Below are 17,366 nucleotides of genomic sequence, written 5' to 3'. Positions count from 1 at the left end.
AGTGGGCCGCTTCATCAGAATTGTATACGTGCGAGGGCCGCACTCATTTTTCACTGAGAGAAAATATGGCCTTTAATAAAATATGCAGATTAAAATTAAGTAAATGACACAAAACCTTTACTTTTCCTCTCACTGATTTCTGGGATTTCGGGGCCTACAAATTCAGGATTCTGGATAAGTAAAAATAAAATAGGTTTCAGCATGTACTGGCTGACTTGGCATGATAGGAGTGTGATTGCTAACAGCAAACACACTCTTTTTATACCCAGGCAACCAGTAAATGCTGGAACCTAGGCATGATGGGACTGTGATTGCTGTTAGCAGATTGCTGTTAGCTGTTAGCAATCACACTCCTATCATCCCAAGTCAGCCAATACGTGCTGGTACAGGGTGGCTGTAAGTGCAGACCCCATACTGCTGGCAGCATCAATACACAAGGGGGGCAGCTAGCCAGGTTGCAGCATGTACTGGCTGACTTGGCATGATAGGAGTGTGATTGCTAACAGCCTAGGTTCCAGCACTTACACACCCATGCTATCACACACACACAAATTCATTCATTCACAGATTAATTCCCTCAATCAGACATACTCATTCACACAATCTACCCCACCCCTTTACCTGCTCTACAGCTCTCGATGCCGCTCACAGACTTCAGCAGGGGGCGCGGCCTCCCTCGTTCTCCCCACAGAGGAGGCAGGACTGGAGCAGAGAATAGACCCTCCTACAAGTAAGCAGCAGGGCTCTTGTGATCCTGGCTGCCGATCTCACGCTGGCTGCACCTCGAGGTTCCGCGGGCCGCATGTTGGACGCCCCTGTGTTAGAAGCAAGAAAAATGGGCAAGCGTAAGAATCTGAGCCAAATTGTGATGGCTAGACGACATGGTCAGAGAATCTCCAAAACTCTTATGGGGTGTTCCCTGTCTGCAGTTGTCAGCTACTATAGCTCAAGTAGCTGAAAAAGTTAATGCTGGTTCTTATAGAAAGGGGTCAGAACATACAGTGCATCGCAGTAGTTGCGGACCAATCAGGGTGCCCATGCTGACCCCTGTCCACTGCCGAAAGCATCTACAATGGGCACGTGGGCAGAAGAACTGGACCATGGAGCAAGGTGGTCTGGTCTGATGAATCACGGTTTCTTTTACATCTCGTTGATGGCCGGGTGCGTGTGCATCGCTTACGTGGAGAACACATGGCACCAGGATGCATCCATCTAGTCCCTACCTCACAATTTACAGGACTTAAACAATCTGCTGCTAATGTCTTGGTGTCAGATACCACAGTCCATGCCTTGACAGGTCAGGGCTGTTTTAGCGGCAAAAGGGAGACCTACACATTAGAGGACTGCATAAAAACACTTGCTGATCAGTGTATATAAACACTTTATTTCGATATCTGTCTGTTATTAGAGAAACAAAGCTATATCAACATATTATACCCTTAATACCCTTCTTGCAATTTTTCACCACTTTCCATATCCTCATATTATGCCCTGAACCAGGTGCATGAATGCCGTGTGGGTAATAACAGTAAAATACATCACAATGCTCCTGACTTCTTAATAGTAAAACATGCAACATAACAAAAGTTCTAATTTGTTTTTATTTTATTAATTCACAGGGACGTGGAATTTTTGCAAGTGGAAGTCCATTCGATCCTGTCACTCTCCCAAATGGACAAACCTTGTATCCTGGGCAGGGCAACAATTCCTATGTGTTTCCAGGAGTGGCCCTTGGAGTTACTGCATGCGGAATGAGACACATAAGCGACGAAGTCTTCCTCACCACTGCGGAAGTAAGAACACCAATGTCAGCAGCTGTGTTTCCATATTAGATGGAGGGTCATGTTAAGTGCACAGGACTGGCAAAAGCTTTACAATCATAACACTGAATACGATTATGTTAACTTTTCATTTTAATGGCTACTGAGCCCAAGTGGTCCCCTGCAGAGAATTAATGCATTATAGTTAACATTGGAGAGTGGGAATGTTCCAGTTGTCATATAAACTCTCCCAGGCATCTGACATCACTCTACAATAGATGTTTGAGATTAAATATAAATATGGGCATAGAATGTTTTTTATACTTGTAACTGGTCCAGCAAGATTGTTTGTCTTAAGGAACACCAATAACTTTATGATATGTCGGAATGATGGAGCATTACTTACAGTTCCATTACATGTCTGTACTGTGTTAGAATGATTAAGTACCCACTGTTTGTTAATTAATCATTCAAGGGACCCTGTCTCCCAAAAACTTACTTTCTTGCCTGCCCCTTGATAATCACCTCCACACCTACCTTCCTACTTATACCCAGCTAAAGTCAGTATAAAACAATTTCATATCAGAAAAAAATTATTTGATGTCGATGATGTATGAATCCATAAAGCAGATATTTCTTATAGTTAATAATAATAGGATACGATTCTTGAACATCTAAAGTCACATGGGTTTCAAGATCAAGAAAATATGGGTTTTCCTCAGGAAGATCATGCCAAACTAATCTTATTGATTTTTTTTTTTGATTGGGTGACAAAGCAATTGATCAAGGTGATCAAGATGTATCTAGATTTCAGGCTTTTGAGACTGTCCCACACATCATATCATAGATTTAGGATTAGGCACTGGCTGAGTGACAGACAACAGAGGGTTGTAGTCAATGGAGTAAATTCGGAGAAAGGTCTTGTAACCAGTAGGATACTTTAGGGATCTGTACATTGACCCATTTTATTTAGTATTTTTATTAGTGATATTGCAGAAGGCCTTGATGGAAAGGCGTGTCTTTTTGCTGATGACACAAAGATTCACAATGCTTCATGGACTAAAGGATAAAACTTACCAGGAAAGGTTAAAGAATCTTAACACGTATATGCTGCCACTGTCCTCTCCCCCCCGAGATATGCTACCACTGTCCCCCCCCGAGATATGCTACCACTGTCCTCCTCCCCCCCGAGATATGCTACCACTGTCCTCCCTCCCCGAGATAAGCTACCACTGTCCTCCTCCCTGCCCGAGATATGCTGCCACTGTCCTCCCTGCCCGAGATATGCTGCCACTGTCCTCCCTCCCCGAGATATGCTACCACTGTCCTCCTCACTTACCGGAGCAGACTCCCGGGTGTCTTACGGGGCCGGCGGGGGACATCTAAGCAATACGCGTATACAACTTGAAGTTGTATACGCGTATTGCGTAGATGTCCCCCGCCTGCCCCGCAAGACACCTGGGAGTCTGCTCCGGTAAGTCGGGGGGGGGGCAGAGGTAAAACGCATCGTGCGGACGGTCCGCATGATGCACTTAGACAACCTCCCGTGCCGGCACCCCCCCCCCCGTGGGAAGTGCTGGCAGGGGAGGCTGTCTGAGCGTATCGGGGATTAGGATGCAGGTCCCCTGCACCGCTGCGGGGGATCTGTATCCAAACCCCGCTGCCTGCCCGGCGCCCGACCCCGAATATAGGCCGCACCCCCACTTTAAAAACTTAAAGTGGGGGAAAAAAGTGCAGCCTATATTCGAGCCAATAGGGTACTTAAAGGGAATCAACATGATAAAGGAAGAGAGTATATCTAAAAGAAGAAAAACTACCAGAGCAACAGGACATGCCAGAGGGGCAAAAGTTTAAAAGTAATATTAGGAAATATTACTTTACTGAGAGGGTAGTGGATGCACGTAACAGACTTTCAGCAGAAAAGGTTAATACAATGAAGGATTTTAAGCATGTATGGGATAGATATAAGGCTATCATAGAAATAGTATAAGGCCGGGACTAAGGAAAGTAGTATTGGCCAGACTAGATTGGCCGAAAGGTTCCTATCTGCCCTCACATTCTATAATAATAGGGATTCTTGAGGGGTTCATAGACTGGGTTTTCAGGCGAAAGCATGCTTACTGCTCACCTATAACTTATGTCTGTTATGATTAAAGACATGGTTTTGTATTTCTGGACAGTGAATTGTTTAATTAAGATATATTTATCTTATCTTCGTCGCCGCGGTTGCTTCTTTTTCTGCGTCTTGATTATTTTACAGATTATGAAGCAGATGATACCCAGCATGTGGAAATCTTGGCTAGTCCTGTAGAATAACATTTTAATAGGATTATCTCTGAAGTTAGTTTGGTACACCACCAGCTGTGCCAGAACTATTTCATTAGTTTATAAATCCTTGACATTTTTGTTCTGCTTGGTAAAGCTCATAAAAACAGGGAACATAGCTTGTCATCGCTGTGAAACTGTCTGCAATTAGAAGGTATTACAGCTTGAAATACCTGGCATTTATCAACTCCAATGAGCGTTATATTGAATTTTGTTCGGCTTTAGAAAGAGAACACCTGAATGGCAGCCTGTCTTTCTTACAATAAATGAACTGTTGCTTAAATAAACTCTGACCACAGAGGTGGCAAAGCATGATCAGGCGCACAGCCTTGCTGACTCACAAATCAAAATGTCGCTCACAGTTAATTACTCTGTGCTGAATGAGGAACGATACCTCAACTCTAAAGCGAATCGGTCAGTTTTCCCAGTTCCTACATCTTACGGTTCTGAATAACCTATGTAATGCTGCACATTAAAATAGCCAACATATCTGCTTTAAAACCCCCCCAAGATCTGCACAATGCTTCCTGTCCATTCAGTTGTCTCTCGTTGTTGTTAAGCTGCTGTGTCAGGCAGGGGGTTGTGGAGTGTAGCGCAGGAACAGGAGAGTCAGAGAGGAGATGCACAAAATTGTATATCATAGAAAAGGGCAAATCCAAAATAGTTGTCGGGGCAGGCAGAGTTCAGAGAGTCCAAGGACGAGAGCCAAAAGGTCAAAACCAGGAATTCACTCAAAGTGAGGCTTTAGCGGAGATGGGGTAACGGTAACAGAAACAAGGTATGTAGCTCAATTAACAAGCATCTGAATGAAGGGAATGCAGGTCTTTTATAGTGGTAGCAGGTGTAGACCATTCCCTCTCACACCTGGTTTCCTCCCCCTTGTATCTCAGAGAGAGGTGCTGGGAGAACACTCCACCTCTATTCCCAATCAGTGAGCACCTCCTCACGTGTTGTAACACCTCCGGGTGTGAGACCACGCCCCCTCACAACCAGAAGTGCACACGCTTGTCAAGCACCGACCTCGCCCTGGGATTCCTCGCCTCGTGGGTGCAGCTGGTGTTCAACTAGCCCCTTGTGGAACGTCCGCGTGGTAGGCCGCATCCTCTGCCTCGATTCCTCTGCCACGTGGGGTCGGTGCGGGGCTCTGACCCTGACATGCTGGTTGTTGTTGATTGGCCTTGTTGAGTAGAGAAGAGAGAACTTCAGAAAGGGAAATTGAGATGCTAGTTGTGTAAAATTCTGACAGATCTCATTTTACCTAAGAATTTCAACCTAAATATGTCCAAAACAATGATGCTGATTGACAAATAAATAATATAAGCAAGATACTGTAACTTCCATAAATGAATTTAGATCTGCTAAAAGCTTCGATGGAAACAGTTCCCCTTAAGATACTTGCCATGTAGCTGATGAGGTTATATAACACTGTTGTGAAGTCACTTGTATACTGATTTTTGGTATTGAAACACATAAAATATGGCATTTTTAATATTAATAAACCAGTAAGCCACTTATATGGTTGCACGGGCTATTTAGATGAGACCAAGGCTATGTATTTATATGTAGAGTAACATTCCTAAACACAGTAACTGACTTCACATTAGTAAAATGAAATTTTTTTAAAATGTTTCTACACATACTCCTGAAGTTTTGCTACCTTAAAATGAAAAATATTTATATGTTTTACTCTTAAGTGCCTTTTGTGACTAAATAAGTAAGAAAAAGTTTTTTTTTTTCAACTTTCTTCTTAAATTCTTTATTATTCACCTACTAATGCTAGTAAATATTCCTTGTTATGAACTATATTGTCATATCTGGGACTTGCTTAATCTATGCTGCTTCATCACATAGGCATATCTGGAAAAGTTCGAAATTTTTTTTTTTGTTAACCAAATGGATTTAATACCAGTTCTTCTGGAAACCTTGACTTATGATTATTACTATTATTATTATCTTTTTTTATATAGCGCTTGTTATATATTGTTATATAACAATTTACGCAGCGCTTAATACAATACATATATTGAAGGGGTATGACAAGACGAGAATTGACAGACTAAGACAAACCAATACATTAGGTGGAGAGAGCCCTGCTCGCAACCTTAGAGATTATACTGAAAGTAACATGCTTCAAACAGGGATATCAACCATGCTTCAAACAGGGATATCAACCATGCAATACTTGTAGCAAAAGCACTAGTTATGAGTCCTGGATTAGTAGATTAGGAGTTCTCCATTCTGCTGCTGCCTTGCTCTATTTTCCTACTCCCGGTGTTGCCACACTCATGCACTTCCATCTATGAAAGGCCGCTGTTGCCTGGGTCAGCTGTTAAGCTTTTAAAACCTCACAAGGATCTGCAAATTCAGGTTGTCAAAAGTACATGGTCATATTTTCAGGGTCACACAGTCTGGAAGTGACTCCAATCTTTAGCTGTTTTATGGTTCATGAGCGACCAATTGGTGCTTTTCCAGTTAGTGTATTGAGTAGGCTCCCTGGTATGGTGATACTTAATGGTCTGTGTAATCAGAGATACATGAGTATCTGGTCTGCATTGAGTTTTCTTTATAGAAGGAGGATTTGTCTTAAAAATATGCGTCATTCCATTACATAGAATATCCCATTATCCCGTCATGCTTAATTAGTTTAATGGGAGCTAATTTGGAGCACTATGTCCTCCCTCTCACTTGATGTTCTGCCACATTTCTTCTTGCTTCTTCATGCCAGAGAAATAATTCACCCTGATGTAGTGTCAGTATGTCTTTCAGTTCTCCTCCAATGGCATGAAGAAATCTATGATACTCTCCCCACACCCTTCTTCTGTTTTGCTTGGGTTTGTAGCCCAAGGATGCCAATAAGAAGTAAGAGGAAACTGAATGTAACTAATTATTATGCACTGTCACTGACTTTACCACAACGTGGGCAAATTAGTGTAATCTGTGAAGATACTTAGTTTGGAGTTTTCAAATTTGATGTTTTCCTTTTTGTGGTTTTACATATGTGTTTTAGATATATGATAATGTATGCATTGGAACACATGTGATCTCTTGATAAACTATTAGTCTAATTTAAGAATAAAATTAGTTATAATATTGGTTCAACCTTTGGTGACTATAAATATGTTTTCAGCCTGAATAAACAGATTACATGTTTATTTGACAAAACCATGCACACAGTGTGTAGAATAATTATAATTAATAATTATCACGATTTGGTAAAAAATTATGTGTTTATGTTAATGCCACATACAGGAATGCACTGGGCGTACAGAGCTTCTTTGGTAACTGTTATTACATGTGTAATAATTTATAGTCTATGAAATGTAGCTTTGGATATGTCTAGGACATTATAAAAAGACATAAAATGTTCTGTTTATTTATGTTTCTGTTCTGAAACATCTCTGTGTGTGGGTTATATTTTATCACCTTCTTTAGCTTCAGTTCCCTTCAACAAGTGCAAAAAAGCAACTTTTAAAGGCCAGAGTGGCTTCGGATCTGCATCTGGGCAAAATTCAGTGAATGGTCATTGAGGGACTATATGTTAGCCAGTAAATGAAGCAGGATGCCCACAGAGAAAAAAAATGACTTATACTTATTTCCTAGGTCATAGCTCAGCAGGTTTCTGCCAAACACTTGGAAGAGGGGCGTCTGTACCCACCATTACAAACCATACAGGAGGTCTCCGTTAAGATTGCTGTCAAGGTAAGAATCATAGTGAATACCCATAAGCCATGAAGCTATGCACACAACACAACTTAAGGGAAACAACATAACATGTTCACAACCTATATTAATGTTACAAAGAAGTAAGGGTATGGGGAGTTTGGTTAAGCAATTAAGAAATCAGTAAAATAATATTGTTGATATTCATGATAGCCTGCCCCTTCTTTTTTTACTACACAGCAAATGGACTTCCCAGAAAAGTTCTAGAAATGCTGGCCTGGAGATAGTATTTTCTTTTTATATATGAGAGAACATGGCTAGCACTTAGTTTGCAGGGGTAGCTGTAGGAACTAGGAAGTATCTTGTTCCAAAGATCTTGAATTCTGTGAAATGTTGTGATCCACCAGCAGATGTTTGCCTGGCTCCCCATTAAAATGATATATTATAGATTTATCATTCGTTATATAAGTAGTTACTCCTTTATTATGCAGTAGCTATTTAACAGATGTGCCTGCCTTAATATTAATTGAAATCATTGTGTTCCTCTATTTTCAGCTTGTAGAAAATGCCTACAGATTTAACACGGCATCTGTTTTCCCCGAGCCTGAAAACAAGGAAGAATTTGTTCGATCTCAAATGTACTCCACAGATTATGATCAGTTTGTGGTGGATTCCTACTCATGGCCAGAGGAAGCAATGAAAGTGCAGACGGTCACAATCTAGATGTGACATCAAAGCAGGCAAATACCAGATTGATTTACATATTTTCTAAAGCGAAGTATAAGTGCATTTATTAAAGGGAATCTTGTGAAGTCACAATGAAATATTTTGGATTTTGCACTGAAAAGGTTTTGTTTGTAATTTGATGTTAAAATAAAGATGATATTGCACAGTACTTGTCATGGTATTTTATAGTTGCATAACTGGGGCATTGTCATGCTGGAAGAGAAAAGGGCCTTCCCCAAACTGTTCCCACTAAGTTGGAAGCATAGCATTGTCCAAAATGTTGTTGGTATGCTGAAGGGGACATACCAGGACATTTTGGACACTGCTATGCTTCCAACTTTGTGGGAACAGTTTGGGGAAGGCCCTTTTCTCTTCCAGCATGACTGTGCCCCAGTGCACAAAGCAAGGTCCATAAAGACATGGTTAGATGAGTTTGGTGTGGAAGAACTTGACTGGCCCTCACATAGCCCTGAACTCAACCCCATTAAACACCTTTGGGATGAAAATGTCCACAGAAACACTCACAAATTATTGTGGAAAGCCTTCCCAGAACAGTGGAAGCTGTTATAGCGGCAAAGGGGGACCAACTACATATTAATGTCTAAGTATTTAGCATCCAATGTCATTAAGGTTCCTGTTGGTGTAATGGTCAGGTGCCCCAATATGTTTTGCCATATAGTGTATATCAAAATATATTGTATACACATTCAATGTGCTTTCGTAGAAATTACCCTTGCATGAAACCCAATAATCAGCAGGGTATCATTCAGCAGATATTTGAGCCCTGAGAACTGAAAATAAATTTACATAATGTCACTTGCATCTTTCTTATTGATCTGTATTTCCAATTCCAATGACCGATCCCAGTTTCCTTTTTTCCAACTATTTAGAGACAACTCTTGAAACATCTGCTTAACATGCTAAATGTGTATCTCAAGTTACACCCTTACAGAATTATCTTTTTTTGTAAACACACACTAATGCTTTCTGGATGTGGAGCATGGCCTGCATTCTAAACATTTCATAAAGCACGATAAATTGATTTTACAATGTGATTCGCCCACCCATATAGAGATGTACAAGAACAGAATGCAAGACAATCTAAACATTTTTCTTAATTTCAAAGCAAGCAAGATTTTATCCTCCTCATCTTCAAACAGCAGTTATTGGTTACTCCGCTGTGTTTGGCTACTAGATGGTGTATGGATTCATCTATGGTGCAGTACAGTTTCAAATACTGCTAAGAACAGTCATGTAGACTAAGGGGCTGTGTAGATACAAACAAAGTACCGGTGTATGATGCATTGCGGCATTCTTCTGACACTGTCCGTTTGCACAGGCTTTGCTTGGAATCCTGGAGAACAACTCAAACTGATCATCACATTTTGCGAGGGTGCCATTGATGAAGGCTGACCCCTAATGAGTTAAGGAAACTTTGTGGTTTGTTAGGAACCACTTGATCCTGAGCAGAGAACATGTCATCTAAGACATTGCAGGCTAATCATCAGCCTGCCTAAAGACTTTCTTTTCATTAACAGTTTTGAGGAAGGAATTAATCCTTAGCATTTTGTCATAACTCCCAAGTCCTACTGCTGTTTCACAGTTGGTTTACTGTTTTTATCATGGTTATTGTTTCTGTGTACAATATCTTGTGTCTACGTGTGCTTGATTATTTTGCATGTGGCTGTTTGTTGCAGATTTTCAGTGTGAAATGGCATGATCGAACATTAAACACTTCCGAATGGCAGTTTACAATAAAGTGAGAATTACCTGTTCATTAGCAAGATAATCTGATACTCATTTGCATTTTTTGTATTGTTTTAGGAACTATTAATCTATTTAGATTATTTTATAAAGCATACACATAGCTGATGACTGCCACGTTTCAAAGAGTTTGTGTTGTCAGAATGTTAGCGCTGGATCACAAAGTCAAGCCTGCCTTAAAAGTCAAATAAGCCTGCATCCTTCTGCTTTAGGGCTTCCAGTCTTTTGTAATTACTATGTACACAGTAAAATCAAATAAAGCCAAGTTTCTCAGACTATAAAACCATGTCATTTTCTGATGTTTTTTGGAACTCGTATATGAGATGAAACGCTTGGGCTGATCACGACACACTTAGCTCCAATTAGAAATGGGACAACCTAAAAATTCATAAGTACTGGGTAAAGCAACCACTTGGAGTCTTAATGATTCAAAAATAAACTGTACAAATCTAGTGAGTTTACACAAAATTATGTGCCACTCAACCCAGTGGTACAAGATTGGCAATTGGCAGAAGGGAACAGTTAAATAGCTTTTTGGAACCAATGGAACCCAAACAAGCCAACAACAATGATGGGTTAGTTAATTGTTTGTATTATGTAAAGCACATTAATCATGGTAATGGAATATTTTGTTATAATAAGCAGCTGATTTTTTAAATGTGAAACATTATATGTTGGAAATATATACAGGCTTTTTATCTCTCTAAAAGGGCAGTATATAGTATCACATTTAGTTCAAGTGAATATAAATAAAATTTTAAAAATATGTATTGAAAAAATGTTGTGGCAGGAATATTATATTATTCTGGTTACCTTCAAGGATGTGTTGTGAAAATGCAGACTCCTTTTCCATTTCTTATTTTCCAGTTAATCACAGATATAAAAAAAGAAATAGTTATTTAAAACCAGAATTAAGCAGGGAATGTGGAGTGTATGGCTTCTTGCTCTGGGTTTGAAACAGTACTCACCTGCAGTACAATAAACATTTTGCTAGCTTAATGTTTATAGCAATTGGCATCCTCATCTGCATTAAATCCAGGTCTCTCGGACAAAAGGCAGCCATTGAAAAAATTACACTGTGTCTCTTGACATATTCTACCAAGGATGTCCTTGTTAGTGGTAACCAAGAGAGGGAGCTTAGATTTATCTGTCAGTCCTGCATTGGCTAGACAACAAAGCAAAAAAAACATTCATCAGTATGTCACTAATATGTATGATGTACAGCCCCAATCAAGCAGTAGAACCTAGCTTACAATAATAGATAAAGCGAAGTCCTTAAGCTCGAGCTCCAGAGCTCCTTGCAAAGCCTGTACACATAGGCGCTGCCAGAAACAGTGTCCTTTGCCAGTATGCACCGTTGTTACTATCTACACAGCCATTCTTAAATGTCCTTACTGGTTGATCTTATGGGTGGCTGTTGGTGAGCTTGACAACTCAATGTTGCTGTGGCAACATGGATCCCTGAAATACTCTCAATAGTATCATTATTTGTGATGAGTTTGTGCTCCCTCCAGTTGGCACTGCCTCACAAATTTCCAAACATTCAAATTGATGACATGTCAGGCTTACTCCGCTTAAGTCTCCTCCTCGGGGCCAAAAAGAGAAGGCAAGACACAGAGTCATATGCACGCAGAGTCATTTGCAAACAGTTAAGTACTAAGAAGGCTTTCAGCATAGTACTTAGCATTTATATGTTAAAATTTTGATTAATCATTGTTTTACATCATGCTTTTTTTTTTGGGGGGGGGGTTGGTGCAGTGCACTGCTTTGCCCCAGGCCAACAATTCTTGAATGCATGTATTCAGAGATTCCCTTGTGGGTATGGTTCACACCAGCAGATGCTTCTTGAGAATGTCAAAGTAGCTCTAAACACACCTCCAATCCCATTTCACTGATCGGACTCCAGGTTTGCTAACCAGGACTGGCCCAAGACATTGTGCTGCCTGGGTCCAAGGATAAAATGCTGCTCCTCTCACAACAACCATGCCTACCAAAATCACAACCACACCCATTATGTTATATCATGATTAATAAATGTACTCTTCCTGTCTTCTCCGCCGATTGCATCTGTGCACCTGCCTACTTTAGCTCTGCTTCTTGCCTCTTCTTGCTCTTTTGTCTTCATTCTGTTTTCTTTCGTCATCTGCTTCTCTGTGAACCTGGGCTCCCGGTTCCTATATTTGCCACCCTCACCAATTGTCCCTTTGCCCCACCCCCTCACCGGTAACTTGTATACACACTGGCACACATTTTTACACACACTTACACACTCAGGCCAACACACAGCCTCCGTCTCACACACTTACACATCCATGCTCACACACATACACATCTACACACACACATACAGGTGCAAAAGTGCTTCTCTTTCTCCACAAAAGTATCCATAAATACCATGTCATGGGGCTGCAAAATGCCACCCCTGTCAAAGTGCCGCATAAGTCCCATGGACCCACTGTTGCTAACTCCTGACTCCTGAATTATAGCTTTTGTTGAAGTGATTAGCCTGGCTAAAGACTTCACAAGACTGTCTGTGCTTCTGTCTGTCCACGTGACGGAAACTTCCTGGCATTGCAGTGCCGGCCCTGCTGGCAGAAATTGAGCGGCACCACCCACAACAGTGTATGAGTGGATGGGTGGGAGTGGCTAGTATAGTATAGTGCCTAGTTGGCTTGGCCAAGATACAACACCGAGCTAGTGAAATCACTACTCTAGAGGAGCTTATGAAGTGTATTTAGGTTGGCCATTCCAAATGTTCATTCATTCAACCCGTGAGCTCTGCTTCAGGTCAGCTACAAAACACCAAGCAACTTTAAAATGGCAAAATTTATATTCTATCCTATATACAGTATGATATTATTGTTGTTGGTCGACATGGTCTATATAAAGTGTTTAAGGGAAGGAACTTGAGGGCAAATGTTTTATGTTAAGTCATCATCCACGTGTTACCTAATGGAAGTTTTGATATGTCATAACAGATAAAAAATGCACAACCAGAAACTATAACACTACTTTCTTTACTTTCAAGCCGTTTCAAAGGAGCAACATCCCTAAAAGGGATCACCTCTCATCTCAAGATTTTCCTTCAATGCCAAACAGTATTTGAAATATATGCTCACTCTTATGTTGTTTCAGGTATTCGAAAAACTGCCCCAAGTCCATATGGTAATCATTTCTGAGTCCATAATCTCCATGTGCCGCAAACTTTAACTCCTCAAAAGATGTAAACAGTCTGAAGTCATCAATTTTGCCGGGCACCTCTTTGCTCTCTGTGTGCTTACAAGAGATGTGTTTCCAGTTTGGGTAGCGAATATCACGCCAAAATTCCTCACAATGGTCTTTTACCCCTTCTACACATATTACTCCAGGCTTGCCCGTCAAGCAGAACCCAGTTAAATGAAGTCGTTTAGCACAATCTAAAATTTTTTTTCTTAGTTCCTGGCGGTATATGTGATGGCTGTAAATCCACATGCGGTGGAATGTGTCTGTAGCGGTCTTCATTTTCTCTGATTCCACCTCAGGTTTAGTGGTCTGTACATATGAGGAGATGTTGTCTTGCAGCCACTGTACAGCATTGGTGATACAAAGTTCACCGCGATCCGATGAATTTATATATGAAACCAGGCATGTATTTAGAATGTTCTGCTGTTGCCTGTCCAAAGCACTGGACCTAACAAATAACTGAGGTTCCGTTTCTGGGTAATTATGAGGCAGCAATACGTGCATCTGTGCTTTTATCTAAAAAATGTACACAAAAACACAATTCAAAGTATATTGCACACATATGGCATGTTTAAAACAAAGAAACCCAAAGTGAAAAGCAGGTCAGAAATTCTGTGTGTATCGTTACTTGAAAATAAGAAGTTTAGTGAATCTCTGAGATGCTCAAGCTGGTATATTTGTGACCCAGAAGGACTAGAGCTGTGCAGCCCTTCATTAACGCAGGAGGTAGCATTCCTGAATACTAAGTAACCCCAAAAGTATAAAAAGCTTAGGGAGAGGGAAATAAACCAAAATATAAAAAAATAATAATGTACATCTTTACTATAACACAAATTTGTCAGGGTGTTCATAGTTATTTAGGACAAAATGTGAAACCGCTCAGTTTGTTACAATACATAGATTAAAGCACAAATCTGGATATACATAACTTTAAGATGTGAAATAAAACACTAAGAACTACAAGTATACTACCTTTTCCATGAACAACAGATTGGCAGGAGGCGTTAGTTATGTGCCATTTTTGTTTTACACATCACAATATACTTGCATATCAAGACAGAATGTAACTAATTGCCCTCACAGGCTATATTAATATAATGAAATGTGTACTATCCCTGAAATATGGATGCTGTGAATTCATGATGTAGAAAGTGTTTCTCAGATGAGGTTATGGTGAAGTTTAATTAAAGAATGTTTTTGCTGTAATCATTAAGGATGTAGATGGCAGTAAATGGTACAAGTGCAGATTATAAGAGTCTACCTGTTAGTAGGCAATAACTTTTCGCATAAATCCATGGATGCTCACTTAATTTGGCCCATCTTGATGATATAGTTTTATTATGCGATCCAAAATTATGTTACCCCAATTGAAGATGTTTAAATAGATAATTCCCATGTTTCGAGTGCAAACAATCAATCAATGTATGGAAATATTAGACCATAGAAATGAATAATCAGTGCTTACCTCTGAATTCCTTATTTTCATAAACACTGTAAACCCAATCGTTGGTGGCAGTGATTCACAAATTCCTTTTAAATATTGACGTACTCGTAAAAGTGAATTTGCGTCTTCCAGGACAATATCTTCTTTGTTAGGAAACATAGAGAAAAGCATTTCCATCTCTAGAAGCTGAAGCTCTAAGCATTCTTGCACTGTAGCTGTCATTTCTGACATATAGATTCTAGAAATTAGGCAACAGCTCCAAGTCTGTATTCAAAATAGATAATAGCTTCTATTAGGGAACAAATTCATAACCAGTTCCATGACAATTTGTTACAATCAAAGTGAATTCATTAGTTAAATATCACTGGAGGCTCTTTGGGTTTTATCTGGAAACCAATAACAATTTAATGCAAATCAAGCTTAATGGCAATTATAAAATACCTTCTACTTGATGCTCTTTAGAGAGACAGTCCCTCTTTAAGACCTAAATCCCTTGGTTCCTTTCCTCCCTTATTTATTTCTAGGAGTACAGGATATGTGAATATAAACAGCAGAATATGTGTTTAGAAATGAGATTGTGTAAATAATGTAATACACCAGTAAATACATTACTGTTAATCTAATCTATAACCTCACAGCAGAAAAAATACATTCCCTCTTTGGCCATTTGGAATGCAGAGAGATAGGCATTTTATTTTATTTATATTCTTGTTAGCCTACTCACAGTTACCATTAAACATTATAATATATAATTATATGAGATCCAGATTGATCTGCAAGGATGTAAAAAAAAAAAACATTTGTGAATGATCTTACTTACCCATTGATCCAGCAAAACCATCAGAAAATACTGAAACAAGTTAAAAATCAGATTGCAATATCATGGATTTACATTTAGCTAGGTTGGCTGAGATTTGTTGCAATTTGGGTCTTACACGTTTCCATTTAACTTACTAGTTGAGTCATTTTCTTCTGCAGTTAGCCTGTCTTCCAGACAATATTTATTAATAATATGAAGAACTCCATATAATATTATCATTAGCTGTACTTCCAACATTTGTACACAAGGTGGAAATTGACATGTATTGATGTTCATTTGCTCTTTCCACTTTATTCCAGCTGTAACATATGGTATTTAATAGAGTGTAATTGTCCCAAAGGAAATATCTAATCCTAGGTTGAGTGGTCCTAAGTCCCTGCAGCGATATGGAATTACTTACCAGGTTGGTGGTCAAATTTCATATATTTCTAATTAATTTCCCAAATGCGGGGTAAAATTAAGTGTTGACATAACTCATTACAAATGGAAGGCAGTACAACAGTTTTTAATTACCAGACGAGACGCGTTACAAGGTTTCATACTTTACCACCACTTTCTTGAATTTGTGGAATTACAAACAGCTCATGGAGGTAAAGAGTGTACAAATATGCAAAAGACATTGTTGTCTAACACTTGCTTATGTAAGATACCAATTAGATCTAATTTACTGAATATGTCGAACAAGTCTATTTACAAAAAAAACTTAAATAAAATTAAAAGTGTAATATATCCATGCCAAGTGTTGGTAAATTAATGCTATTGCCATGCAAATTTGCTCTCTTTAAACATAGATCTATAGATTCAAGAAACAATCAGATTATAACATAGGATAGTTAATGTATTTTATTAATGTTATAAACATAGACAGGTAGTAACTTCGTGAATATAGTTTTACAGACAAAACCATAATTTAATCTAACATTGAAAAAGCTGACAGTGTTATTCTTATATTTGTGTAGTGTGCTATTCCTTAAATTGATTTGATTTAAATTCTTACAGATCAAACATCCCTTATCCTATATCAAATTGGCATGCATGGTGTTTGTTTTTAAGATGTCTGTGTTCATTTGCCAGAATACATTTAGTAAAGATTGTTTGTAGTCCTACATTTAGTCAAACGGAAAGTTGTAACACTTATTGGACTAGACCTGCATTGTTTGGCAGAATGTACATTAGCCCCTAACAATATAGGTTCATAACAACTGTGCCGTTTCTCTAGTATGTTTGTGGAAGGCAGAGGATGAGCTGATGGAGACCAATGAAAAGGCACTCCACTCTGCTCACATGCCACTGCCCAAGCAGAGAGATAGCCAAGGTGTAGTAGAGTGTCACGTTCTGCCCAGGCTGCAGAGCTGCATACCTGTTTTCTTCGATCCATTCCTGGATTTCCTTTTGCTCTGTTCTGATCTTCCATTCCTTGCTTCTGCTTCAGCTCTGTTTCCTTTATAAGGTGTGCTCCACCCGTGTGTTCTGTTTGTCTCAGTCTTCAGTCTAAGGTATGTCTCAGTGCTATGTGTTTGGTTTACATGTTTAGTTTGTTTCGTACCTTTGTCAGCAGGGATTAGCGTTAGGACCCACTGTCATTGGAGTACTTTGGCGTAGTGGTGGGCTAAGCATACTATGGCCATAAGATGTGACGGAATCT

At 39.5% G+C, this 17,366-nt stretch overlaps 2 protein-coding genes across 2 annotated transcripts in view; one reads left to right on the top strand and one right to left on the bottom strand.

Moving 5' to 3' along the window:
* Positions 1-8,468, top strand: part of LOC149302472 (NADP-dependent malic enzyme-like) — a 125,101-nt gene extending 116,633 nt beyond the window's left edge. Inside the window, exons 13-15 of the mRNA XM_089482557.1 lie at positions 1,620-1,793; positions 7,686-7,784; positions 8,301-8,468. Coding sequence (XP_089338683.1) covers positions 1,620-1,793; positions 7,686-7,784; positions 8,301-8,468 — 441 coding nt within the window. The remainder of the gene's footprint in view (positions 1-1,619; positions 1,794-7,685; positions 7,785-8,300) is intronic.
* A 4,839-nt stretch (positions 8,469-13,307) lies between these two features.
* Positions 13,308-15,123, bottom strand: LOC149302471 (RWD domain-containing protein 2A-like). The gene is made up of 2 exons (XM_089482704.1): positions 14,923-15,123; positions 13,308-13,973 (listed from the first exon to the last, which is right to left on the bottom strand). The coding sequence occupies exons 1-2, from the start codon at positions 15,121-15,123 to the stop codon at positions 13,308-13,310; spliced, it is 867 nt and encodes a 288-aa protein (XP_089338830.1).
* Between the last annotated feature and the right edge of the window lie 2,243 nt (positions 15,124-17,366).

The sequence above is a fragment of the Sceloporus occidentalis genome, unplaced genomic scaffold (genome assembly GCF_023333645.1).
Source record: "Sceloporus occidentalis isolate IW3139 unplaced genomic scaffold, rSceOcc1.0.p SCAF_19, whole genome shotgun sequence".
Classification (NCBI taxonomy): Eukaryota; Metazoa; Chordata; class Lepidosauria; order Squamata; family Phrynosomatidae; genus Sceloporus; species Sceloporus occidentalis.
The sequence above is the reverse complement of the archived record's forward strand: the minus strand, read 5'-3'. Positions and strand labels throughout refer to the sequence as shown.